Source organism: Odontesthes bonariensis, chromosome 6, assembly GCF_027942865.1.
Source record: "Odontesthes bonariensis isolate fOdoBon6 chromosome 6, fOdoBon6.hap1, whole genome shotgun sequence".
NCBI classification, from domain to species: Eukaryota; Metazoa; Chordata; class Actinopteri; order Atheriniformes; family Atherinopsidae; genus Odontesthes; species Odontesthes bonariensis.
The window spans coordinates 38,674,654-38,702,192 of NC_134511.1; the positions used below are offsets into that span (position 1 = coordinate 38,674,654).

A 27,539-nucleotide genomic window follows, 5' to 3' on the forward strand; every position below is an offset into this window, starting at 1 on the left:
TTTTGTACTGATCTGCTGCTGAGACATAGTCCTCAGAGGCTGACACAGAAGGAGGTTGCCACTGTGTGTGTTTGTGTGTAGTTTGTGTCTATCCTATACTAAAAACAGTTTGGATGTTGGTCAAATGGAATTCTTTTTCTCTCCCTCTCCTAATGTATTGAACAACAATATATACATGAGTTACCTAAAAGCCTAAATACAAGATTGCTTGTTAGATTTGTATTTATGATTCCAGTATTCTTTTATCAGTGAAAATGTATCCATAAAGGGAATCTCTTACAATTTTTTCCTCATGTTCTCTTTTTTATTTTTTCCCATCAGTCTCTCTGCTTTATTCTATATCAGATGGTTCTTGAGCCACCTGAGGCACAGAACAAATAACATAGTGTGAATGAAATTTCCTGTGAAGCTTATTGATGTCATTAAACACTAGCATACTGAGGCCCAGAATCATTTTAGTCTTCATCAGACCATCTGACATTTTAGTGAATTAGCTGCTGAGGGTTTGCTGGGGGACGTGGTGTTGTGTTGAGATATGTTTAGCTTTGCCATTTCAAAGTGCATTAAGTTTATAACTTGTACATTAGAGGTGACCATAATTCCATTGTTTCATGGTTGGAATTTGCTATGTATGGACAGAGGAATAGCTTAATTTCGGGTGTGCCAAAAATTGCATAAGATAAGCAGATCTTATTGCAGAAATGAATGAGTTTTGGTACTTTTCACTTTAAAGAACAATTTCGTGTTCTACCCTGAACAAATTTAGTTTTCGTTGACGATAAAAATTGTATAAAGAAAGCAGTTTGATCTGTCTGTCTGAGTCCTGGCTGAACGACAACACACCAGACTCATGTGTGGACATACCCGGCTTCACAGCCGTACGAGCGGATCATGACCCGAGTACGAGCGGCGGTAAGCGGAAAGGCGGGGGTGTTATACTGTTCTTTAATCAGAGATGGGTAAACCCCCGCAATGTGACCATTACGGAGAGGGTTTGTTGTCCAGACATCGAACTGCTGTCAGTTGGTTTCCGTGCATTTTATGCGCCCAGAGAGTTCCCATACACAGTCGTCATCGTTGTTTACATTCCACCGAGGGCGGCACCTACAACGGCGTGTGACGTCATCCATGATGTCGTTGCTAGGATACAGACCCAGCATCCTGAGGCATTCATTGCAATCACAGGAGATTTCAACCACGTCTCTCTATCCTCCTGCCTGACTGGCTTTGTACAGTGTGTGGACTGTCCAACACGTGGAGAAAAGACATTAGATCTGTTCTATGCTAACGTGAAGGAGGCTTACAGGACAGTGTCTCTTCCAACACTGGGTAGATCTGATCACAGCATGGTCTATCTACAACCCACATATAGACCTTGTGTACAAAGACTTCCTGTTAATACCAGATCTTTCAGGAAGTGGTCACCAGAGGCGAGTGATGCATTGAGAGACTGCTTTGATGTCACAGACTGGGCTGTACTGCTGGAGGAAGATGAAATGGACATTGACATGGAGAGGAGGGTCAGCACCATCACAGACTACATTAACTTCTGTAGGGACACTGTGATTCCAGTGAGGACTGTAAGGTGCTATCCAAATAACAAACCATGGATCTCCAGTGACATCAAAGACCTCCTGAACCAGAAAAAGAGGGCGTTCCAGAATGGGGATAGAGAAAGGCGGAGGAGTGTACAACAGGAGCTTAAAAAGACATTACGTCAAACTAAGGTGGAGTACAAGAAAAGGTGGAGAGACAGCTGGAGAACAATAACACCAAGGAGTTGTGGAGGGGCATGAGGACCATCACTGGATACAGACTGACGAACTCTCAGTCTGTAGTGTTGGCTCTGTCCACATCACCTTCTGATGTGGACAGAGCCAACACTTTCAACCATTATTACAACAGGTTTGACAGTGTGGCTTTTCCCTCCTCTGCTGCTGCTCCCTCCACCCCCACCACTACAGCTGCTTCCTCTATACTGCTTCCACTGCCCTGCTGTACTTCCACCTCAATGTCAACCTTCATCGCCAAGCCGCCTCCTCTGCCTGACTGCACCTCTACCTCTGCTGTCACCAACAAGCTTCTTCTGTCCAGTTGTACCTCCACCTCTGCAGCAACTTCCACCGCCTGGTCTCCTGAGCCAAGCCACACCTCCATCTGTGCGGCAGCTCCCACCGCCTGGCCTCATCAGCCCAGCTGCACCTCCAACTCTGCGGCAGCTCCCACCACCAGGCATCCAGAGCCCAGCTGCACATCCACCTCTGCGGCAGCTTCCACTGCCAGGCATCCAGAGCCCAGCTGCACATCCACCTCTGCGGCAGCTTCCACTGCCAGGCATCCAGAGCCCAGCTGCACATCCACCTCTGCGGCAGCTTCCACTGCCTGGCCTCCTTGGTCCAGCTGCTCCTCCACCTCTGCAGCAACTCCCACCACTAGCCCTCCTCTGTCTAGCTGCACCCCCACCCCCATCTCTATGGTTGATAGCAACATCACTCCTGTTGCAATCCCTCCGCTACAACCTCTGTGTCTAACTATAGAGGAGGTCGGAGCTGAGCTCAGGAGACTTAAGTCAGGGAGGGCTTCAGGCCCAGATGGAGTCTGTCCAAGGCTTCTGAGGGACAGTGCTGGTCAACTAGCAGTCCCTCTTCAGAGGCTCTTTAATATGAGCATTCAGATGGAAAAAATCCCGGTGCTGTGGAAAACTTCTTGTCTCATACCAGTGCCCAAATTAAGGCAACCGGTGGAGCTGAATGACTACAGACCGGTGGCTTTGACATCTCATATCATGAAGACCTTGGAGAGACTCACTGTTCATCGCATGAGATTGCAGGTTGCTGAGGCTCTTGATCCCCTCCAGTCTGCCTACCAGAAACACATAGGAGTGGAAGACGTGATTCTGTACATGTTGCATCGGGCATATGCTTATCTGGATGTGCCTGGTTCATATGTGAGAGTCATGTTCTTTAACTTCTCCAGTGCCTTCAACACCATACGGTCTCCCATACTGAAAGACAAGCTGCTCGGTATGGGTGTGGCCCCCTCCCTGACATCATGGTTTATAGACTATTTGTCTGCCAGACCACAGTATGTCAGGATGGGGAAATGTGTTTCTGGAACACTGGAATGCAGTACTGGGGCTCCACAGGGTACTGTTTTGGCTCCTTTTCATTTCACCCTGTACATCAGACTTGAGGTACAACTCAGAGTCATGCCACATTCAGAAGTATTCTGATGATACGGCTGTTGTGGCATGTGTGCGCGGTGGACAGGAGAAGGAGTACAGGGACCTTGTGGAGGCCTTTACTGACTGGACCAAAAAGAACTGTTTGCTCCTGAACACCACCAAAACCAAAGAGCTGTTGGTGGACTTCAGGAGATCTAAAACCCCATACCAGTCAGTCTGCATTGATGGAGGGGAGATAAAGACCGTTCAGACCTGCAAATACCTGGGGGTGGTGCTGGATAATAAACTGGAGTGGTCTGCCAACATAGACGCAGTGTACAGGAGGGGCCAGAGCTGTCTCTTTTTCCTGTGACGGCTCAGGTCCTTCAATGTCTGCAGTGATATGATGTGCATGTTTTATCACACTATCATTGAGAGTGCACTGTTCTATGCTGCTGTCTGCTGGGGGAGTTGCACTACAGACAGAAACTGTAGGCGCCTGGACAAACTTGTGGAAAAAGGCTGGTTCTGTTGTAGGCAGAAGGCTGGACCCTCTCTGTGCTGTGGTGGAGAAACGGATGAGGAGGAAGTTAGATTCTGTGATGGAGAATAATAAACATCCTCTCCACAGCATCCTGACAGGACAGAGGAGCAGCTGCAGTGAGAGGCTCATCTCTCTGCGCTGCAGGACTGAGAGGTTCAGAAGGTCCTTTGTTCCCACAGCCATAAGGCTTTATAACAGTGACTGCTGAGTTCTTCTCAAATTGATTGATTGATTTTTATTTATTTGTTTATTTTGCCATTTAGTCATTTATTATTATTTAGTTAGTAGTAGTATTATTATTGTTGTTTTATTGTTGTTAATTCAATCATTGTAAATATTTAAAAAAAATGTTGAGCTACTTGACGAATTTGAATTTCCCCCATTGGGGGATAAATAAAGTATTTTTCTATTCTATTCTAAAAAGATCTGCAGCAAGTCAGACTATACAGTTTTACAATTATTTATTGCATATGTTGTTATAGAAATGGTTTAATAGCTAAGCTAAGAGATTGTGCACATCTTTTTGGTCTTTTACATGTAATGTGTAGGAATCTGTTACTGTTATTTTAAAATCATCGTTGTGCCACTGCTCGCCTTTGGTTTTCTGATTTTGTAAGGTTTATGCTTCAAAAGCTAATGCAAGTGAAACTCCACACTACAGCATGAAAGCATGTTGCTCTGCTCTCCCCATATTGAATCCACCCAACACAACATTATTGTCACATACACTACTGTATACGCTCATCTGCCTTTACATGCATATGAACTTAAGTGACATCCTATTCTTAATCCATAGGGTTTAATATGACGTCGACCCACCCTTTGCAGCTATAACACCTTCAACTCTTCTGGGCAAGCTTTCCACAAGGTTTAGGAGTGTGTTTATGGGACTTTTTGACCATTCTTCCAGAAGTGCATTTGTGAGGTCAGACACTGATGTTGGAGGAAAAGGCCTGGGTTTGCAGTCTCTGCTCTAATTCATTCTAAAGGCGTTCTATCGGGTTGGGGTCAGGACTCTGTGCAGGCCAGTCAAGTTCTTCCACACCAAACTCACTCCTCCACGTCTTTATGGACCTTGCTTTGTGCACTGGTGCGCAGTCATGTTGGAACAGGAAGGGGCCATCCCCAAACTGTTTCTCAAAGTTGGGAGCATGAAATTGTCCAAAATCTCTTGGTATGCTGAAGCATTCAGAGTTCCTTTCACTGGAACTTAGTTCTAGAAGGCGCCGCTGAGGGTGGCAGCACGTTGGAGTAGCTCTGTACCTCACATTGAGATTTTTTCTTTTTTCTAAATTTCATTCCTGTTTTTTTCTTGGAAGAAATTGCATTTTTTGGACAACTGTTCCTTCCTGCCTTGGATGCTGTGCAGCTGGATTGATTTTTCCCAATACTTTAGTATATTTTGTTTTGATGCATAACCATAGCAACAGGGTGGTTTACAACAGGGAGCAGCTGATTAACATTGGAAAAGCAGAAATAATTTGACAACTGAAGCCAGAAATCCCACTGGAATTGAAAAGGAGGTGTCGTGGATGCAGAGCAGGAGCAAAGAGGAGAGAGAGAAAGAAGAAGTTCAAACCATCTCTGCCATCCATCATCATGGGCAATGTAAGACCGTTAGCTAACAAGTTGGATGAACTTCTAGCCTTGACAAGGACTCAGCAAGAATATCGGGAATGTAGCATTATGTGTTTTACTGAGACATGGCTGCAGGATCATATCCCCGACTCCAGCGTCTCTCTGCCGGGCTTCCTGACTGTACGAGCAGATCGAGATTTAAAGAGTAGCAGGAAAAGGAAAGGGGGTGGATTGGCAGTGCTTGTCAACAACAGATGGTGTCACCCAGGACATGTTATTGTGAAGAGTCGTCTCTGCAGTCCTGACATTGAACTATTGGCAGTAAGTTTTCGTCCATATTATTTGCCAAGAGAGTTCACCAGTGTTGTTTTGGTGGCTGTTTACATTCCACCCTCAGCTGTTGCCGACACTGCATGTGATGTCATCAGTTCCGTTGTTGCTAAGATACAGACACAACACCCAATTCTTTTGTGGCAATATCTGGTGATTTTAATCATGCCTCACTCTCTGCTACACTGCCAACTTTTCAACAGTTTGTCAGCTGCTCTACCAGAGAAAACAAGACATTGGATTTGTTTTACACAAATGTCAAGGATTCATACATTTCCAAATCAAGACCTCCCCTGGGTAAATCAGATCACAACCTTGTTTTTCTCTGTTCAGCATATAAACCCCTTGTCCAGAGACTACCTGTCACAAAAAGGACTGTTAGAAAGTGGTCACAGGAAGCTGAAGAAGCCTTACAGGGTTGTTTTGATACAACCGATTGGATTTCTCTTTGTAAGCCACATGGAGAGGACATTAATGCCATGACTGAGTGTGTGACTGACTATATAAACTTCTGTGTGGACAACACCATCCCCACCAGAACAGTGAGATGCTTCCCTAATAACAAACCCTGGATCACCTGTGAGCTAAAGGAACTATTGAACAAGAAAAAAAGAGCCTTTAGGGAGCGAGACAGGGAGTTACTGAGGAGTATACAGAAGCAGCTCAAAGTCAAGATCAGAGAGAGCAAGGAGGTGTATAGAAAGAAGCTTGAGAGTAAACTGCAGAGGAACAATATCAGAGATGTGTGGTCTGGAATGAAGAAGATCACAGGCCTCAAGCAGAGGGAGGATCAGATGGATGGAAGTCTGGACAGAGCAAATGAGCTGAACACATTCTTCAACAGGTTCAGTTCAGGAACAAGCTCACCATCCTCCCCTCATGTTCCCAGCCAAAGAGACATCCCACCCTCCTCTGACCCACAGCTTTCCTGTAACATCTCCACCTCCACCTCAGTCATGGATTCTTCTGCTTCCACTAGTTTGTCTTCAACTCAATCAGGAGATGCTGCTGTCCCCTTTGCCTCCCCCTCCCACTTTTCTGTTTCTAGAAGTCAGGTGAAGAGGCAGTTGGAGAGACTGAACCGGAACAAGGCTGCAGGTCCAGATGGTGTCAGCCCCCGAGTCCTGAAGGCCTGTTCAGAGCAGCTCTGTGGAATTCTGCAACACCTTTTCAACCTTAGCTTGACCCAAGAGAAGGTACCACTGTTGTGGAAGACATCCTGTCTGGTTCCGGTACCAAAGAAAACTCATCCTTCAGTCATCAATGACTACAGACCTGTTGCCCTGACATCCCACATCATGAAGGTCCTGGAGAGACTCCTGTTGACCCACCTGTGTAAGCAAACCAGCACATATCAGGACCCTCTGCAGTTTGCTTATCGCCATGGAGTTGGAGTTGAAGACGCTATCATACACCTGCTTCAACAAACTCACTGTCATCTGGACACAGCAGGCAGCACTGTGAGGATCATGTTCTTTGATTTCTCCAGTGCATTTAACACAATTCAGCCTGGTCTGCTTCATCTGAAACTCCAGAAGACTCAGGTGGAGGCCTCAACAATCACCTGGATTAATGACTACCTGACAAACAGACCACAGTTTGTCAGACTGAAGAATTGTGTGTCTAACCAGGTGATCAGCAGCACAGGAGCACCACAGGGGACTGTACTCTCACCATTCCTTTTCACTCTGTACACTTCAGACTTCCAGTACAAGTCAGACTCCTGTCATCTACAGAAATATTCAGATGACTCTGCAGTTGTCGGGTGTATCAGAGATGGACAAGAAGCTGAGTACAGAGAGCTGGTGGACCGCTTTGTGGCATGGTGTGGGAACAATCATCTCATCTTGAATGTTAACAAAACAAAGGAGATGATTGTAGATTTCAGGAGAAACAGGGTCAGATCAAACCCTGTTTCCATCATGGGAGAAGAAGTGGAGGTGGTTGAGGAATATAAATACCTTGGTGTTCATGTGGACAACAGACTGGACTGGAGACACAACAGTGAAGCCATCTACAAGAAAGGACAGAGCAGACTGTACTTCTTGAGGAAACTAAGGTCCTTCAAGGTTTGCAATAAGATGTTGCTGATCTTCTACAAGTCTGTTGTTGAGAGCGTCATTTCCTCTGGCGTCATCTGTTGGGGCAGCAGCATCAGAACCAGGGACCTAAAAAGACTCAACAACCTGATAAGGAAGGCTGGTTCTGTTCTGGGGACGACTGTGGAACCTCTGGAGACAATAATGCAAAAAAGGATTTTGCATAAAATCAAGAGAATTATGGACAACCCTGAACATCCTCTCCATGAGACTGTTATCGGAAAACAGAGTCTCTTCAGTCAAAGGCTTCTTCAGTTTGGATGCAAAACGGACCGCTACAGGAAATCTTTCCTGCCCACAGCCATCAGCATCTATAATAACTCCTTGATTTAATTGAGTTACATCAACATTTAATTTCCCTCTGGGATAAATAAAGTATTTTTGAATTGAATTTAAGGGGCAGAGAGCAGCTCCTGAAAAACAACCCCGCACCATAATCCCCCCTCCACCAAACTTTATACTTGGCACAATGCAGTGAGACAAGTACTGTTCTCCTGGCAACTGCCAAACCCAGACTCCTCCATCAGATTGCCAGATGGTGACGTGATTCGTCACTCCAGAGAACGTCTCTCCACTTCTCTAGAGTCCAGTGGCGGCGTACTTTACACCACTGCATCTGACGCTTTGCATTGCACTTGGTGATGTATGGCTTGGATGCAGCTGCTTGGGCCCATGCCCGAGCATGGAAACCCATTCCTTGAAGCTCTCTATGCACTGTTCTTGAGCTAATTTGAAGGCCACATGAAGGTTGGAGGTCTGTAGTGATTGACTCTACAGAAAGTTGGTGACCTCTGCGCACAATACGCTTCCACTTTGTTATAATAGCACTGACAGTTGACTGTGGAATATTAAGTGGTGAGGAAATTTCACGACTGGACCTGTTGCACAGGTGGCATCCTATCACGGCACCACGCTGGAATTCACTGACCTGCTGAGAGCAACCCATTCTCTGACAAATGTTTGTAGTAGCAGTCCGCATTCCTAGGTGCTTGAACGTATACACCTGTGGCCATGGAAGTGATTGGAACACCTGAATTGAATTATTTGGATGGGTGAGTGAATACATCTGGCAATATAGTGTAGCAGGGCACATGGTTTATCATAGCCTTGAGGAAGCAGCATGGCAGCTTCAATGCACCACAGTTTATTTATATTGGTTGTGTGTGCTGTCATCTGTTCTCACTCTTAAGTTTTGTCTCTCACTCCTGATGAGGAATTGAAACCTGTTCCACAAAGTACTTATTTCTATTCTCTGCTGAGAAGGATCTAGGGAGAAGAAAAGAAGGAAAGAAAAAAACAAGGAAAATGGAAAAGAACGTTGTTAATGTCACCGAACCATGAAAGACTTGGCCCGGGGTTGGAATGACGCGGTATACAAGGTTCTTTAGTGCTGTGGCTGCGGGGATAAACATAACTTACATCAGCCCTTCGCTTGTACAGGAGATTTCCTCTCCTGGCACTTACAACCTTAACACTCTCACCATACTGTGATACACAGACACACCCGCACACACACACACGCACACACGTACACATACACACACATCTTTTAAGTTGTTCACATGCAAACACACAAACACTAGAGGGCAACTAAGGGTTTTTGAGTTGTGTTCTTTTATTCTGTTTGTAAGCATGACAGTAACAGATGCTGTTACTTGTTCACACATGTACACATTTATTTGTTTGGCTTTGTTGGATGGATTTCTATCAACAGCAGTGAAACATATTAATTGCATTTGACAGTATTATCAGTGTAACGTCTGACTATATGTCTGTGTTTTTTTTTGTTTCTTCTCCAGATCGTCACTCAGTATGTTTACGAGCTGTTGGAGAAAAAGTGCAACATGACTAAAGCAATCCTGCCAGTAAGTACCCATAGTGGGAAAAAAAATCCTCTTTGATTTATGCCCTTGAGGATCAAATTGAAGAATAAATAAGAAAAGTAACGTAAATGCTAAGTCTTCAGAGTGTGATTATGATATTGAGTGTCCTGTTTAGAAATAAAAAAGGGGGATTGTCAGATTTCAGCTCTCCCAATTCTCTATTACTCGTTGTCTTTCTTTTTCTTTCTCCCTCAGTTTCTCTCTTATTCCTTATCTTTACCCCTCCTTTCCACTGCACACATCCTTTGTGCAAAAGTGTCTCCTCAACAAATTAACTGTATTGTGACATGTCATTTCAAAGAGGTGCAGCATGCTGATGCTTAATCTGTTTTGCATTCAGTTGCTCTGAGGGGGACTTTCTACTCTGCCATTGTGGAGTTATTCTTTGCCTGGCTCATCCAGGCTCAGAGCACACACTTGATCCCTTTTTATTTGTGGTTAGAAGCATGTTTGTCTCTTTTGTTGCCCTCTTTTACCTCTCCATCCCTGCTCCTTTTCTGTTTATAAAAGTAATGATCATTTTTCAGACCGGGTTTATAACAATGTTAGGCAGCGCCGGTGCTTAGAAGCATTTCAGAGTTAGCTCGAGCACTAACAGTGTCCATAAATCACCTAGCCAGAGTCAGCGCCTTTCATTAGCCCCCATACACTTTTACCGGTTTATCTGCTTGGCCTATTTATCTCATTATTCCTCTGGAAAATTGCTCTCTTATGCTTTTCTCCTGCCCACCCGCCTACACGTTTATGCTGTGTGTGTGTGTCTGTACTTTAGTGTGTTAGTGGTGGGTCTGTCCACCTGCGTGGCATTGAACTTGTGACCGCAGATTTTAAGAAGATTAACCACAGCCAAGTATAGGGAGCGGGAATGAGGGTGCAAAGGAGAATAAAGGGTAAGATTTTCTCCCCCACTTGGCCCTCTTTGTCTGTTTGGATTAAGTTCTTGCAGCTGCCACCCATGGCTTTTATGGACAGTGTCTCCTTAGAAATTCTTCCAAGCATACTTGGGAAGGATGTGAAGAAGCATAGGATGTGGATGGAGCCCATGCACACACACATAAACACGCAATTAGCCTCTGGTTCACTTTTCAACAGTGTTTAGATTACATAAAGACTGATTTCTGATTATTGATATTAATAGTACTGATGCATTTGAGTCCACAGAGGAGATGCTTGTTTCTGCACATTACATAAGAATGTTTTCTCTTTAACCTTGTAAAGAGATTCTTTGAAGCAGCAGACATTTAATTTTACGGTAATTAAGTGCTCATCTTGTGCATTTGTCTCTAAGGCCTGTTAATAAAGATATGATTTATGTTACTGACACGTGGTAACCTGCATTTTGCCCAATGTTCAGGTGGATGCTGCAGAAGATGAACCCACCAGTTTTATATATTTGAGTCCAGATGCCTTGTCCAACCCGTCCAAGCTGCTGGTGCTGATCCAGGGTAGTGGAGTGGTGCGGGCTGGTCAGTGGGCTCGTAGACTAATCATCAACCAGGATGTCAGCTCTGGGACACAGATTCCCTTCATTAACAGAGCCACGGAGGTAGGCAGTCTTGCAGACTTGTTGAATGTTGAACTCATTCTCTCGTCCAAAAAAAATATATTTGGTTGGTTGGGGTGTGGTGCTTGAATTTAAGTGTTGAAGAAGTTGCGGCACAGTCACAATAGTGTCACAATACATAATGTCTCTGTATTTTGTTTTTCGTGTGCTCGACTTTTGCTTTGAATGTGATTGTGAGTAATCTTTGTTGCTGTGTGTTTTATTAACGCAGAGTCCTGATATACTGTTGACTTTATTCACTCTAACTTCATTGTGCAATTTACGCAAGTGCAGAGTGAAAAGAAAAAGTTTGCCTTGGGGTCAAAACAGAAATTATGCGATGATGAGCAATTTCAACACTCCACAGCATCGCATAATCCTGAGGGCAAAAAATAAGAGCCAGATATTCATTCACAGGTGCAAACTCAACCTCATATTCTCAAATGATACTTTAACTATACAGTCCTCGACCCTGAATTGAAGCTTATATTGTTGTGTTAGTGAAATGAAGCACATTCATCAATATGATCATTATTATACAAGAAAACATTTATGTGGTCTTCTGATACATGATTCCTGTGTCGTCTTTTGTGTTCATGGGTGACTGAGCTGAAACGGAGAGGGTGATAATGTAGTATGAAATATAGATGAGATTTTTGTTTCCCTACCGTATGATCACCAACAAAGGTATACACTTCTCTGTCAACAAGCAAAAGGTGGTTTTTGCCTGACTTATTAATTTCATCCCCATCTATGTGCTCATTTGTCAGCATGGCTACAAGTATCTTTTTAATTTCATCAGCCTGCTGTTCAAATTGACTTTGGGGAGATCCTCCTCTCCATATCCCCCTTATTCCTTCATTTCATCCACCTGAATGTCATAAAGACTTTACCTGCTGTTTAAAACCCTGTCCTGCTGCGTATAACAATGCGAAAGGTTAATGTTGTGCGTGTGTTTACGTGTTTTAACGTGAACACTTCAGGTGCACTAAAACGGAAGAGTACAGCTACCTCATCTGTCTTTACAGTTGGAAAAGGCAGGGTTGTGCTGCACTGAGGAAAAGTGACAGCTTAGATTTAGAGAACATGGTATGTGTAGTGTGAGTATTACCCATTCATCACTGTAAACAAGAAATCGTGTTCTTGCACCCTGACAAATCATCAGTCGTATACCAGCATCGTAGTCTGTCTGCGCGCTGGAAAGACAGACACACACATTTAGTCAATTCATGCTGTCTACATCTGTTTCAGACATGTTTATGGTTTTATTATGTCATACTGCAGAATTTATCTTGCTGTCTTTCAAAGTACAAACATATAGCTGCTACCCCATCTTTTTTTCCTGTCTTTTTCAATCTAACAAGTTAGCAATTTTAATGTGTAACTTTTACCTTCACCCTGCTCATTTTTAATCATGGCACGTGTGTCATGTGCCGTGTCTTTGCAGAGTGCTGTTCATGAAAATGATTAAATAAACTGCAGCCACAATTCTACAAGCACAGTTATTTTTGTAATATTCTGTTACTTGATGTTCTAAAAACATTATGCTTGTATCCCTCCTTACATTTTGAAGTTCTCGTGAGGTTAACTCATCCAATTGTAAATCTTGATCATGACCAGTCACTCTTATACTATAAAATTACGAACTTTCATCAATAATAGAGCTTAAATTAAAACATAAAAGTGGCAAAGGAGAAGCCTCTTTTTTATTTTACTTTTGAATTGATTTGTTCATTTACAAGTCTGATTGGTTGGTTGGTCAGGTAGGCACTTAGTTATTCAAGTTGCTACCTGACTGACTTGGGTATGAGTGACTCATACTGACTGACTCGTACTGAGGTATGAGCCTGCAATTGAAAATAATAAAATGTGGATGACATTTGAAATATGACAGGAACTTGTTTTTTTAAGGACAAAGGAATGGCCGACAGTGCCGGTGCTGTTAAAATGTGTTTGTTATACAGCAAACTTTAAAAAAAATCTTAGATTTTAACTACGTGTTCTCCAAATTTCTCCAAATTTCCCTCAGGTACGTCTGTGGTTTTTTGTGTCACTCTCTCCACCTACACATAATATCTACAGTGGAGCATCATGCAACTGACGAAAATTCAAGAAAAAGATTATCTTCTTGGAAACATGTCAAACCATAATAATAATGCAATGTACAATAAGTAAATCATACCACATAATTAAAAAAAAAAAAATTAAGGAAAATTTATTGCTGATATTGAGCATTGGGAATTTATTTGAAAGTAAAATGTACTTTTATCCAAACTCTCTTTTAATTTATTCTCAAATTGTTCTCTTAATTATGACTATGTAAGAGCAACTTCTGGTTCTATGACCACAATCAGTATTTTGATTTAAAAAAAACTTGTTGGGTCAAATTCTGACATTTCCACTGTTTCTATTTGGTTATGTTTAGAATTAAGAGGGTATGCTAGTGACATTTGGCTCAGTTTGTAGGGTACTACTAAGTTATGGGATTTTTTTTCTGCTTTCTGTGCAGGCTTCTTGTATGTTGTCTCGATGTGCATGTGTGTACACACAAGGAAGAGCTACTATTCCCACAGCCTAGAAGTAAAATGACAGGTGAGAGCAGGAAAGGACGTTGTTTCAGCAATAAATACACAGGTGGAAAGCAGTGGAAAAGAGGAATCTGTGATGGGAAGCGGGGGTGCTGCGAGTTGAGATGGGGAGAAGGGTTCTGATTGGTTGGAAGAGGACAGAAAAGGAAAGAAGGAGAGGAGTACAGAAAAGATTGATTCAGGAAGAGAGAAATGAGAGGAGGATGAGGGAGTGACTGCAAATAGGGTGGGACTGGCAGAGGAGAGATGGGAGTACAGAGGGAGAGTAGGCAGAAGGCAGGCATCTGACAGCTCCACTACTGGGAGAGGGCCTCTTAATGACAGCTTATTCCTTCATGATTTCAATTCCTGACAGTCGACGGGTCTGCTTGTTGCATCATGGCAGCTGTATCATTACCTTCTGGCCCTGTCAATGCTCTGCATCCTGAGACTGAGATGGTGGAGGTGGAGGTGGAGGGTGCATGCCATGGGGCTTAAGAGGAGATGGGGGGAGGGGAGTGTAGACTGTCAGGTTACAGTTAGAATAATTGAGGAAGGAGGGAATATTGAATATTGAAAGGTGGAATCATTAGTAGTAGTAGCTGTTGGTGTGAAGGACAGGACAGTGTCCACACTGAAGGAATGTAAATGAAAACTGACATTTTTCCTTTATTTTATCACTTCATATCACTTCTTAACTTTTTCTCCTTCAACTATTTTACTAGTGATCAGCTACTATTACAGAGATTCCTCTTTGGAATGTATGACATTCATCTGGGGTAAAACCTCATTTACTTTATAGTGTTTCTCAATCAAAGATGTTCAGATGTTGACCTTTTTAGATTGTCAGGAGTCTTCAGCATGATGAAATGGTTTGTGTTTAATCAATTTTTCATTTTAGTTAATACAAGAAAATTGTTTCTCTCTCGTCCAATGTGTTAGCCAAATATACATATGCACACACAACGGGATGCAAACAACAAGGATTATGTTCTGTCTTCTCGAACAGCTTAATTTAATTTGGAAGTTCCTCATACAAAAACAGATCTATAGCTGCTGTCCGACCTCTCTCAATCTCACTCAAGCTCTCTCTAGGACTCTCTTGATAGTGAGTCAGACTAAACGTTGGAGAGTCACTGGAAATAAAGGGGGTGTGGTGTTTTCAGAAGTGTGTCAAAAGCCTTGGGGTTTCTATCTGCCCAGAATTTCAATAGGAGGCTGAAAGGGGGCAGCGAGGCAGACCGACTCAAACACAAAAATCCTCCACTAATTTCTTTCAGCCTCCCTCTGGCTGGGTGATGTCTTCTTCAACATCAGCTGCACACTCATTTGTATGTGTTGTGTCATGGCCCTGAATGCTGTGAAGAAATTTCCCTGTTCTCCAGCTCAAACCGTCGTTCTTTCTCTCCATTTCCCTTTAGTTAATCTAATTCTCCCCGAGCTGTGAGTTAACGTGTTTGTATCTTTGTGAATATACTGTATGTGTGTGTGGTCCAGAGATGACATTGTTTGTGCTCAGCCCATTTCAGGGCATCAGGTGGCTACAGAGGCCAGACAGATATAATTCGACTAAGCAAGCCAACTTTTGCTAGAGGACAGTACGTGTGTGTGTGTGTGTGTGTGGGTGGGTGTGTGTGTGGAAGGGTCAAAAGATGCTCCGCCTTGCCATGGCCTTGTAATAGCAGCCCTGCAAGCAACACACTCACAGACATACACACACCTCCAGGTGGGAAGGTCCCAGCTCATCCTGCAGCTCAGATCAATGCACTTGACACCTTCAAAGGCGGGTGTGGGGCCTGGACTTGCTCCGGGGTTAAACCTCTTTTAAATAGCCTCCCACGGGAAGGCAGCTGTCAATAACCCACCATAATTACTGGGGCCAGGCCGCCAAGGGCTCGGCTGCACGGGCCAAATTAAAAATTGATCAGAGGGAGAGAAAACATTATTTTGTGGTGGTATTCCCTGTCCTAACAGCACCACTGCTGCCGAATGTGAAATTTCATCAACTGACGTTCAAGCTAGATATCCAGAGACCTATTTATCTATCTGCTACCCCCTTTCATCCATATGAACAATGGAATTATGTCCCTGTTGTAAAAAAAGTAAATAAATAAATAAGGAAATCAGAATATTTGCATATTGAGTGTCTTTCAGGGTTTGCATGTGTGTGTACATGTCGTAAGTGAGTGTGATTGTGCATACTGCATAAGAATGAAGCTGATTGTTATGTACCCCAGGTAATCGTACATCATCCCCTATCTGCGTTGTGTGTGGACACCTTGTAGCAATATATTGATCGTTGTCTCATTGAGTTTCTCCTGGCAAGAGGCCTGTATTTGTTAGTTAGAGAATGATATGAAAAAGATATGTTCATCCTCAGGCCAGGAAAACACACAAGCTGTTGTTTCACAAGACATTGATGAATGGAAATATCAGTCCACAGTAGATCATATGTGTTTTTATTAGTATTATTTTTCTTTAGATACATTTTTTTGCATTTCATTATACTGTTATATATAAAAAGTGAAACGCCTTACTTTGAAGCAGAGTTTTCTTTTTGATGGTCCTATCATTGCCATAACTATTAGTGGCACTTAAAATTTTCATCTTTTGCTAATCTGAGGCATTGATAAGTGCAGACTGGCCTCTACAAACAGAAAATATGGAATTGACTTTGGTCAGAATCACGAGGATCCCTTATTTTGTGCAAACTATATGTGTAACTACACACTGCACGTGCTGCTCTAAATATAATCCAGTTTCATTGAGTGACTTTAAATACATCCTACACATCAGTTGTTTCTGGGTGCTGCAGAACTCCAGGGTGGCATTAAAAATCTGGCCAATAAAAGTAACCAGCAATATTGCAAGATTTACTTCTCCTCCTTTTTAAGACCATTTTATCACACATTTGATATAGAAAGAAATGCTTAGAATAGATATTTACTGCAGCTTTTGTAGCTTAAAGGTATGTGTTTGTATGACAACATGCTATTTTGGGGAACTTCTGCTGTATATCTAGTAACAACAAGTGCAAATGTTAGGTGTAGAATCAAAAAAAAAATCCATAACTTGTGTTGAATACCATTGCATGTACAGCACATGCACAGTCAAACAGACACAATCATATCACTATGCTGCTTAGGGATTGATAGAGGAGAAAGAACAAAGGAGAATGAAAGAATAACTCAATATCTAACTGTGAAATGTATATTCATTAGCCTATGTGTGATAATCGTCTTCATTTTTTTCTTTCGAAATTAACAAATTATATCATCAAAAAAGGCTTTGTTTCAATGTGTATGTGCATTACTGAATGTGTGAGTGTGTGAGAGAGGTGCGTAGTAGGTCATTTGCAGCTGCAGGCTGTGTATGTGTGTCCCAATGGGAAGGACTTGTTTAGTCTCTGCCAAAGGGCCTCAGGCAGTGTGTGGTGGATACCTCTTCACTCTCTCACTGGGAACACTCTTCTATGGCCAATACACACATGCTCTCACACACACACACACACACACACACACACAGGAGGACACATTCACAAACAAAAACCGTCCAGAATCTTTTGTACAAGTCATCCTGTGCATCAGCACGTTCACTATCCGACAGCTGTAACAGTTTCTACTTTGTTTTTTGAATACATGCCTTTTGCGTATGTATTAGTCAATAATATATTTGCACATATAGACTATTCAAACACTCATGGAGGTTCTTTCCTCGTGTTGTAAATCTTACATGTATCCACCTTCGCAAAATGTTTGCAGAGGTTAAAAGTGCTTAGCTCGGGATCTTCCAAGGGGAAACAGAGTTTTGTGTTGAGTAAGTGTTGAAAAGTTACGTGACCCACTGTGATTTTCACAGCACTACACACAGTAAAAGAACCATACAAAAACACAAGCAAATGCCGAGAATCTCAAAGGGTTAGAGGTGAAACCGGCTGTAAGCTCTCCAGCACCAGTGTCGTGCTCCTGGACGTGCGCACACTTTTTTCTGGGGGTACATCAGGGCGAGAGGTAAACAGCAGTAAGACTTTCTGTTAATGCTCACCTCGTGTTTGAAATAAGATAGATGGCCTGCTTTGGGGTTCCTTTCTGTACTCATTTGTCTATTTGTTTGTTTGAATATTTGATAGTTTTTTTTTTGTTTTTTTTGTCAGTATTGATTAAAAGTTAAAGCAAGATATATTCCAGAGATCTATACCAGCTTTCAAGTTATTTACTCAACTTGATCATTTGTCATATAAAATGTTGTCATCTTTGTTTATCCATACCTGTTAGTATACTGCAGTTGCTTTTTTTTCCCCTATCCTTTTGAATATGACCAAAAAAAACTCTAACATGCAATCTTTTGTTCATACGCATTAGAAGTGAAATATGCATGTCCGTACAATAGATCATGGCAACGATGGTTGTGTCTGGATGGTTTTAACGATATATGTGATTTCGTGTCTATGCTTAAGACAGACTGAGACAGACAATGAGGAGGGATGGCATCGGTGACCCAAACTTTGGACTGCTCTGTGGTCTTCTGTAATTCAGAGAACAACTTGTATTTTCTGTATATCTTTGGACCCTGAACAGTAGGAATAATCATGCATCTTGGGTTCAACTTTAACACAAAGGACATGAAATCCATTTGTATAAGCAAAGATGTGTGTAGTTATTCTTATCTTATATTTGGTCAGAGAGACATTTGGTCTTGTGTGAAAATAAAATGCTTTTCCAGTTTGTTTGTAGAAGCGCCACAGTCTGAGGTATAAAAAGAAATGGCGCACAGATGAAAGCGAGGCTAGCAGAGTACTCTCATTTTTGCTTCTGTTTTGAAAATGCATTGTCAGCTCGCTCAGGGATGAGGAACAAGCCATTTAAGGTATTTACTGTCTCTTTCCGTGTATATATTATGCAAGTCAGTGACATGTGTGACAGTCTGTATTTTTATGAGAGCACAGAGAAGTCAGATTTCCTTGTAAATACAGCAGTGGTAGATGTAATCAAATTTTGGATTTGAATGTTAATGTCAGGTATTAGATACTCTCGGTGTGAAAGTTGCTCTGTACTGTACCGCTTGGTTGGTGGTTAAACCACAGAATGCTGACACCAGGATGTGAATTTCCTTATTGCACAACAGCCATGAAATGCATGCTTAGATTTGGTGTAATGTGTAATCAATTTCAACACCAAACCATGCATTTGGTCTGCTTCCTCTCCCTATATTACTACAACGAGGATCATGATATGTGTCATCATCTGACTTTATGCTGACAGCCTATATCTTAAGCCCCTCTGGAGCACACAGTGCTATGCTTGGCTGACTTGTTTGCACTAATGTCAAGTTTTAGCTGTTAGCAGACGGTTACCATATGCTACTGTGCTGCTGTCGCCCCCAATGTCAGTCAAATGAATGTCAACCAACACTCACAACAGAGTACACCACCGTGAAACATTGTGGCAGAACACTCTTTTCCTCTCTGTCACACACACACACACACAGTAAGTCATACATGCACCCATACTGTAGGCAAAACAAATGCAGATAGATGAGAAAAAGAACAAAAAGAGACACATCCTGCTTCAGATCTTATTAGAGGACTGTGTTGCACATCTCCTGGAAGACTCTGGCCTGTTTATACATTAGCTGACTAAAGAATGCTATAGCATCTGAAGTGAGTCTCATCATGCCTATAAACAAAAGATTCCCACACTCATTATGGAAACCTTGTATTAAACATGGCTACTATTTGTGCATTAAATCCTCATCTGGGTCCCAGTGGTGGGTATTGGTCTGACATAATTTGCATCTGAAAGATCAGCTCATATTCCATTGGTCATATTACTGTCTAGACATCCTTATTACCTCTTTTCATAAGCTAAACCCTGTCCCTTCATCATTTTGGTCTCTGCCCACACTTTATAGACCTAATGTTTCCATTTGATTTCAACAGTTGAAATGTTTTCTAATTATGTAGTTTCACATTCACGTTCTCTTTTTTGTCAGAGGCTTTGAAATATAGGTTTGAGTGGACAGTTTTCAGTTTTTTAGAAAATGATCAGCTTTTAAGAAACATTTTTAAGCAATGCTTCGGTATAAGAAGGCTTTAATTGTGACCTCTTAGATCTGAAACCGGAGTTTGAGATCCCTGTGTTAGACAATACAACCGGTGATGAAGAATGACAACAGACTGATGAAAAAGGTTTTATGTGGATATCCATAAAGGTGAGTTTAGCTACTGGACAATGTGTCCTACACTTACCCGATGACGTTGCACATCTGTCCTTCTGCCTTTCTTCCTCCTTTCCTTTCCCCTGTAACCATTATAGGATGTTGGTGGCTGTTTTCTCATGTTAGCACAGTTGTGTTTTGTTCAGTGTTCAGACAGGCAGTGTGGCCCTGCAGCTCTCTCTTCATTTTGACCTTGCTCACTCTCACCCTCCCTTCTTCCTCCTGAGTTTGTCTTCATCTTTCTGTCCTTACTTCCCTCTCTAATATTTCTGTTTCATGTTCAGCTCCCAGACTGCCTCTGTGGCTGCATTATCCAAAATTGCTGAAAAGTAGCCTTTGGAGTAATTCTCTTTGGCCTTTGACAGATCAGGGTGGCGGTGTGTGACCATGGAGGATTGGGCCATTTCTGCATTCTGCTTATGGTTTCCGTCTCGTTTTTTGCTCCTGCCTCTTCTCACTGCCTTTCTGTTTCTCCATTTTCTGTGCTCTGTCCATAAACTTAACATTAGTTAAACTGCTGAGCACCAGCAATGAGGGACACTGATAACGAACTAGCATTATAGAAACAGTAACATGACATGGTTCCTATACAACCCTGAGGAAAATGAGAGAGAAAGGCACTATAATCCATTTTAATTCACTCATATCATTGTACTGAGAGAGAGAGGAGGAACAATAGAGAAAGTACAAAGGGGGAGAGAAGTGAGATGTCTCAGACCAGAGACTGCACTCTAGCTGACTTCAATGTCTTCCAGTGACCTAGTTGCAACCCCTTTGAAGTCCACAGGCTGATCTTGCTCCATAGGCTGCAGAAATCTGCCGCATACAGCTTTATTAGACTGGTGTGGGGGCGCATATTTTCATGTTTGCCAGTTAGTACATGCATTTGACGGTGTATGTGTATGATTGCATGTTTTAGAAAATAGTTTGTTGCTCTGAATGTACCTTTGTAAGCTCTGTGTGTGCACGTGTGCATGTATTTGTATGTGACAAATATCCCTTTTGGAATGTGTAGCTGTAATGTCAGGCCAAACACAGCCTCTATCCTTTAGCCCAGCACATTAGTAGACAGTGGTGCATTGTCAGGAGAGCTGACCTAGAATAATCCAATCACTCTACATTCAGCCCCCTGTTTGCCCTCTCCTGTGATCACCATGCTGCCAGTGCCGCAGTCTATACTGTATGTGTGTTTGTATGAGAGTGTGACTCTGACCCAGTTCAGTCACTGGTGTTGCCAGGCTTGCCCCTGGTGAGGCCATGGATGTTACGGCACAAAACCCTCAGATGTGTGTCCGCAAACACAGCTGTAAATGCCTTATGTCATCTGCATTTGTAGAAGTAAAGCAACACAAGTCATGATTCTGTAAATTTATTTCCATTTCACAGGCAGGATCAAGATGTTTTTTTCTGTGTGTATATTTCAGACTGCCATTGTTTTGTACACAGATGATTGTACCCATTCACCACAGGTGTGACTGTGTGAATATATTGATGAGGGACTGGGAGTTCAGGAACCATATAGGTTTACTCATACATGCACAGTTTGACACGGCTGCTTACTGAACCCTCTTAATTATCCAAAGCGTTTTTCCTGCTCCCTTCCAGCGCTCCAACCATGCATCATCCCACCTGCTCCCTATTGGAAAGATGTGTGTGCAGACATACTCTACTGGGGGCATGCTTAACCTTTTTCAAGCTGCACAACACAAAGACACACACGCGCACACACACACACACACACACACACACACACACACACACACACACACACACACACACACACACACACACACACACACACGCATACTATTCTTCAAGTTGGACTTCAATTAAAAGATTCACTTCATTTTTTCCTCTTCCTTTCTCCTTTCCTTCATTCTTTCATTCCCTTCCTTTGGCTTCTTTTTGAAGTTAGCCTGGGGCCTCGCAGAGCCTCATCAACCCTTTGCCTTGGCTAGATTGCATACAGGTACCCTCTGTGACTATTTCAAATGACTTAATTAGCTTCTGAGAGCAGTGGGTTGGTAGAAGCCTTCTCCCTCTCCCTGTCCCTCCCTCTCTCTGTCTCTTTTTTCTCTTCCTTCTTAGAGAGGGAAAATGATTGAGCCCATGTGACACATTTAGTACCTTGCCCTGTGGTTTCACTTTCTAGGTCATGCTCTGGCTGTGAAGCTGACTGCCTATTACCTTGTAGAGTAAGATGATACACACTGATGCATTCATCCATACGCACACACGCCCACACACACACACACGCATGCACACACACACGCATGTACACACACATATGCATACACACGCATACATGCCTCGCTCTTTATTTGATTTGATTGTGGCTCTGCGATCTTTAGCTTTAGGCAATAACCACCCACCATCATTTGTAATTGATACTTTTCACTTATTTCATATTTATTAATTTCATAGCAAAGCAGGATTTGAGCTTGGAAAAAAACATAAATAAATAAATATATAAAATATAAACTGATTGCTATTTGTTGAGCAATTTTATATGTTTGTTTTTGTTTGTTTTTGAGGTTCAGACATAATCCAACACAGTTGTGTTGAGTCTCCAGGTAGGAATTCCCGCACACTTCAGTGATCAAGGTGGATTCTTCTTGTTGCTGCTCTTGTAACGGAGACGTCAAGGGCGTGGCCCACTTTTGTACAAAACTTTGTTTGCGTTGTTTGCGCTGTTTGCGCATCCATCTCATTCCTGATGCCACACATGCATTACACATTCGTCACTCGTGGACACTGCACACACGTGACTAAAAAAACAAACAAAAGCAAAGCAAGTATTTTCAGCTCCTCCTCATCGGGACATCAAGAACATATGTTAAATACTATCTTTGTTCTTCTCAGTTGCTATTCAGAGGTTCCAATCTGAGTCTGTCAGACTTTATGTGCCAATGTAAGTGGAAGTAGTTCAGTAAAATTACAATTTCATGAACCATCACAAACTCTCAGAAGTTTTTTTCAGTACTCAGCGGTCCTTGTACTTCTTTTAGAACTGTCAACTGTCAAGGTCTTGAAAGTTGAGGAGCGTTCTCCATAAAGCTTTATTGTAATGAAGTGCTTGATGAAAAGATATGACCACAAGGATGTGAACAGTTATGGTCATCAATGACTAAATGAGTTCTCTTCCCCCTTAGGGTGGGAACAAAATCTCAGGGGTTTTAAGAGAGCAATGTGCCTGTTAACTTCTGGCTCTCTGGTCTAGCCATAGTTTGCTGGCTAGCTTCAGGCATGTGTTAAAAACCTGGGCGAGCTAAATTAAGTTTGGCTGTGTGTGCAGCCTATGGCACCATACACATGTACACACAAGAGCACACACCCACACACACACTCACTCCCATTACCCAGTCTTAATTGGTTACCTTCCATCTTTCTCTCTTGCTCTCTCTCTCTGTTGGATAGGCCTACAGGCCCATTGGTACGCTGGCACACAGCAGCAGTGTTTGGGCATGTGAGCAGGTCTGGGGGCATGGAAGAAATTGGAAAGAGGGAAGTGATACAGATGGGTTATGGGATGAGGTTAAGTGCATGACTGTTAGATACGAAGGTTTACTGCTGGATGATATTTTATATTGAAGATATTTCAAATATGACTTTATATTTACCAGCTCTTATTCAAGTTAAAGCCACAGTCAGAAAGTAGGAGATGCCTCTTTCCTTTTTCCACAAGCTGAGGAGTTGTCATGTGCTGTCAGCCAGCTTGTTCTCCATGTGCCAGTCACTGCTCTGGATATGAGCTGTGGGTCCCAGCATCCCGACAATTGGTGAACTGTGTGTGACTGCATGGGAAGCTGTATGTGTGTGTGTATGCGTGCATGTTGCCCTCAGAGCACTTTGTTGATTCTGCTCTGCAGTGTCAGTGACACATCGAGTGGATTTTGTGGGAGTCCCCTGGTTTCCCTCGTGCTGTGTTTACTCCTTCTGTTTACTCCCCAAAAACACTCTCAAATCTATTACCCTTCTCTCGCTGTCTTTTCCCCTCTATTTTCCAATGTCTGTCGATCTCTCCTATTTACTCCTGACTTCTCTTGACTTGTTGTTTCAAACCAGTAGTTGTGTAGTAGTCAGGTGGCGTGCCAGTCAACAGATACTGTTCGTCTCTCCCGCAGCGGGAGGCAGAGTTGAGTTTCTCTTTAGTCATCCAGTAAGCCATCCTTTTGCTTGAACTGTCATAACACTTTCTTTCTTTCTGGATTCTTGAGACAAAAACTTTTGATAAACTAAATTGATTGAAAGCTATTATCAGAGGTACTTTATCGTAGAGCTGCTAGTTGCAGTGTTTTAATACAATACAGTATAATTACTGAAAACACAACTAGACTTCTAGAGTTCCTGGATCTGTGGGATCTGATCATATGATTGGAGGGGTACAGCTGTATGGATGGGTGGCATTAGAGAGTAAGGGTGGCTGTGGCTTGGGTGTTAGTTGTTGTCCATCTGTCAGAAGGTTGGTGGACCATCCCTGGCTTCCCTGGTCCACATGTTGAAGTGCCCTTGAGCAAGATACTGAATCACACCCCCAATGCTACTTATAATCTTTGGACAAAAGTATCTGCTAAATGGGTAAACCTTAGTTTGTGTAGGAGTTGCCTATTATCTTATCTGAATAAATAAATGACCTGAGAAGGAATATTTATAATAATGTAGTTTCTTTCATCACGATCTCCAATTCTTTGAAATAACATCCAACAACTTGCATTTTAATTCCCACTGCCTACATTGGGTCTCGGAATTGTGAAATAATCATTGACTTTTCTTACCCATACAGCATCGCCTCTGAAACAACTTCATTAAGCTGTGTGCTCATTATGCAACCTGTGGTATGATTTTATAACTCCAGTCCTAACTCAGTGTGTGTTGGTATGATAGTTTACATACCCAATGCCAAGGGCATCACCAAGGGCTCATGAATGAGAGATAAAAAGAAGTAGAAGTGGAGCGGGGAAATGAGAGAGAGACCTGTTTTTCTCCTCATCCCTGTGACCGGTTAATTAGCCTGCTGCTCTACCAAGCTTCAGCTGCAGGGACAGGGTTCAATAGTTCATCACTCTACCACTGAGCTACAATGGTGGTAAACCTGGATTACCTGCTTTACCTGCTACCTGACCCCCGTATTACAAGTATCTGTCTTGTTCAGCAACCAGAAAATCAAGTCAGTCCAACAAGCTGGCCAGGTAGATTTACATGAGGATGTTGTTATGAGGAAAAGCAGGACAAGGTACTTAACAGTTTCTTTGTATCATAGGTTAGAAATCTTTTGGGGCACAAAAAACAAGCACTTTGAAAATAAGAAACAACCTTGTTCTTGGGATCATTTAAAATTAGATGTTGTAAAAGGTCTATCCAAGATGCATCAGCTCCACCTGTTAAAGATTAAAGGCTATTATATGAACCATCAAGCAGTTTTTGTTGTGACACACTTAAGAGTTGAAGACTGGCCTTTATATACACTCTAAATATTTGTACTTTATAGTCACTTTTGAAACATAAAAAAAAAACCTAATTAAGTACTACATACCTGGGGTTTTTGTTAAGCCCATAACTAACATGTACTTTAAGTGGAAATACAGACTTTTTATAAAGTTATAGGTCTGACAGCCAAAATTCCATATGGGCACCTCAATTCAGATACATTCTAACGTTGTCAGCACACAGTGTCGACCAATGTGTAACAAGGAAGAAATATTATTATCTGAGTACAGGCCTAAGAGTGTATGATGAGATCACTGAAAGAGACTATCAGAATATACAATACAGGGCAACATATTAAAATGTCATTATTCCCTCTTGGCCATATATAACTTATCAGATAGAAAAATAAATAATCAATTATTAGTCATATGATTGAGGGGCAGTACACGGTACCGTATGTAGTATTGTCCAGAAATACAAAAACTGTTGGCCTTTGTGAATTTCACACTTTGGATTTAATTATTTATTTATTTTTCACATTTTATTAGGTTTATTTTGAAAATCACGTAACAGAAGGATTTGGCAATGAATGTGTTATCCTCTTACTATTATCATCATCCAGACGTGTTTGTATGGTTCTTATGTTGTGTTGTTTTTGGTATCTTTCTAAATTTGTACGAAAAACTTCCCGAACTAATCTGGTTGTGCGCCAGTTTCACCAGTGTTGGTTTCCTGTTGCTGGCAAAGCAGAATAAAGCAGAGCAGAGGGTCAATTTGGCTAATGAAGTTGTCAGAGGCGTGTTGCACCGTGGTTGATGGGAGGGCTTGCCGGGCAGCCAATAGTCAAGCTGCAGCTGTGATCAGCCGAGCATGATGGGAGACCACCCTGCGCAGCGAGTGCCGAGGCTCGACACAGCCCCCAGATCAAAGCGCTGGCCCTCTAATACACCAGCAGTTAGAGAGATGCTTCAGTCTTAAACATGCACACGCACTCAGAAATCTGTGTGGACACAGACTTGATTTTCCTCCTGGATTTAAACAAACATTAACACTTTTAGCTATGTGTAAATTTGCTAATTTACCCAGATAGTAGACAATGCATAGTTGCTAACTTGCACACATACAAAGGTGGTGGAGGAGGTGATAGTTAAATCAAAAACATGCCTTAGTTTACATATGTAGCCTTTTATTTACTCCTTCAGCTCTTCTTTTACTCTTTTCCAGCCGCTCTGTATCCCTCTTTCTACCACTCTCCTCTGTTGATCCATATCATGTCTTTCCCTTAGCTGCCACTTCTTAGTTAAGATATCTCATTAATAAGCCTTTTCTCTTGCCTTCCTCCAGTTAGCCTCCAGTGTTAACTTGCTGCTCGTTCCAGTTGCCTCCCTGTCTCTTCCCTCTCTCTCTGGTCCTCTTCTCTCGCCTCTGCTCTGCCCAGGGTTCTTGTTTGAAATTCAAGAGTGGTGCAGTGAGACTGCAATAACCTACATACAGATCTCTCTCCCTCATTCTTATTTTCTTTCTTGCTGTCTCTCTCTCCCATTCATTCCATTGTCATTCATCTTAACCACTAATGCCATTCACCACAGCCATAATTCCAAAACAAATATTAGAATAGTCCATACACGTGTAAAAATGTTTCTATACAAATATCTGGCTCAGACAGAATGGTTTGCTTCTCTGTCTTCTATAGGGAGATGTGGAGAACTCATGAAATTGATCCCTCTCTGCCACTGGTTAATTGAAAGTGCTGATGCGTCCTGCATCCATTTTGTCTCGTTATCCATTCCGCACCACCCTGCTGTGTGTCTGTGTAGCTTAGCTTGCACATGAGTGTACGTGTGCAATGCTGGAGGTGCAACTCGGGTATGTCCCGCTGACTTCTTGGTGAACTCCTCTCCTGAAGATTAGAATAAAGACAGGAAGAGGAGGAGGCCAGAGGAGAAGAACAAAGTTTGTGTGTGCGTATGTGCAAGGACAGATTGTTAGAAACTGTGTGAATACAAATATGTGCTTGGATATGCATGGGTGTACTTTGTGTGAAGTTTCTCATGATTTTGCTTATGTATGGAATTGACATATGTTGGCAGTGGGTAGAAGTGCAGGAGATGCAAGCTGGCTCCCTAGTGGGGAATCTGAGTCAGAGGATTCAGGAGAAAAACCTGTCGTCCTGTGCTGTGTCTGACGTC

At 42.4% G+C, this 27,539-nt stretch overlaps 1 protein-coding gene across 2 annotated transcripts in view; it reads left to right on the top strand.

Annotated features, from left to right (window-relative positions):
• arb2a (ARB2 cotranscriptional regulator A) overlaps positions 1 to 27,539 on the top strand; it is a 156,619-nt gene that overhangs the window by 14,387 nt on the left and 114,693 nt on the right. For both annotated transcript variants that reach the window (XM_075468747.1, XM_075468748.1), the window contains exons 5-6: positions 9,514 to 9,579; positions 10,952 to 11,143. In XM_075468747.1, coding sequence (XP_075324862.1) covers positions 9,514 to 9,579; positions 10,952 to 11,143 — 258 coding nt within the window. The remainder of the gene's footprint in view (positions 1 to 9,513; positions 9,580 to 10,951; positions 11,144 to 27,539) is intronic.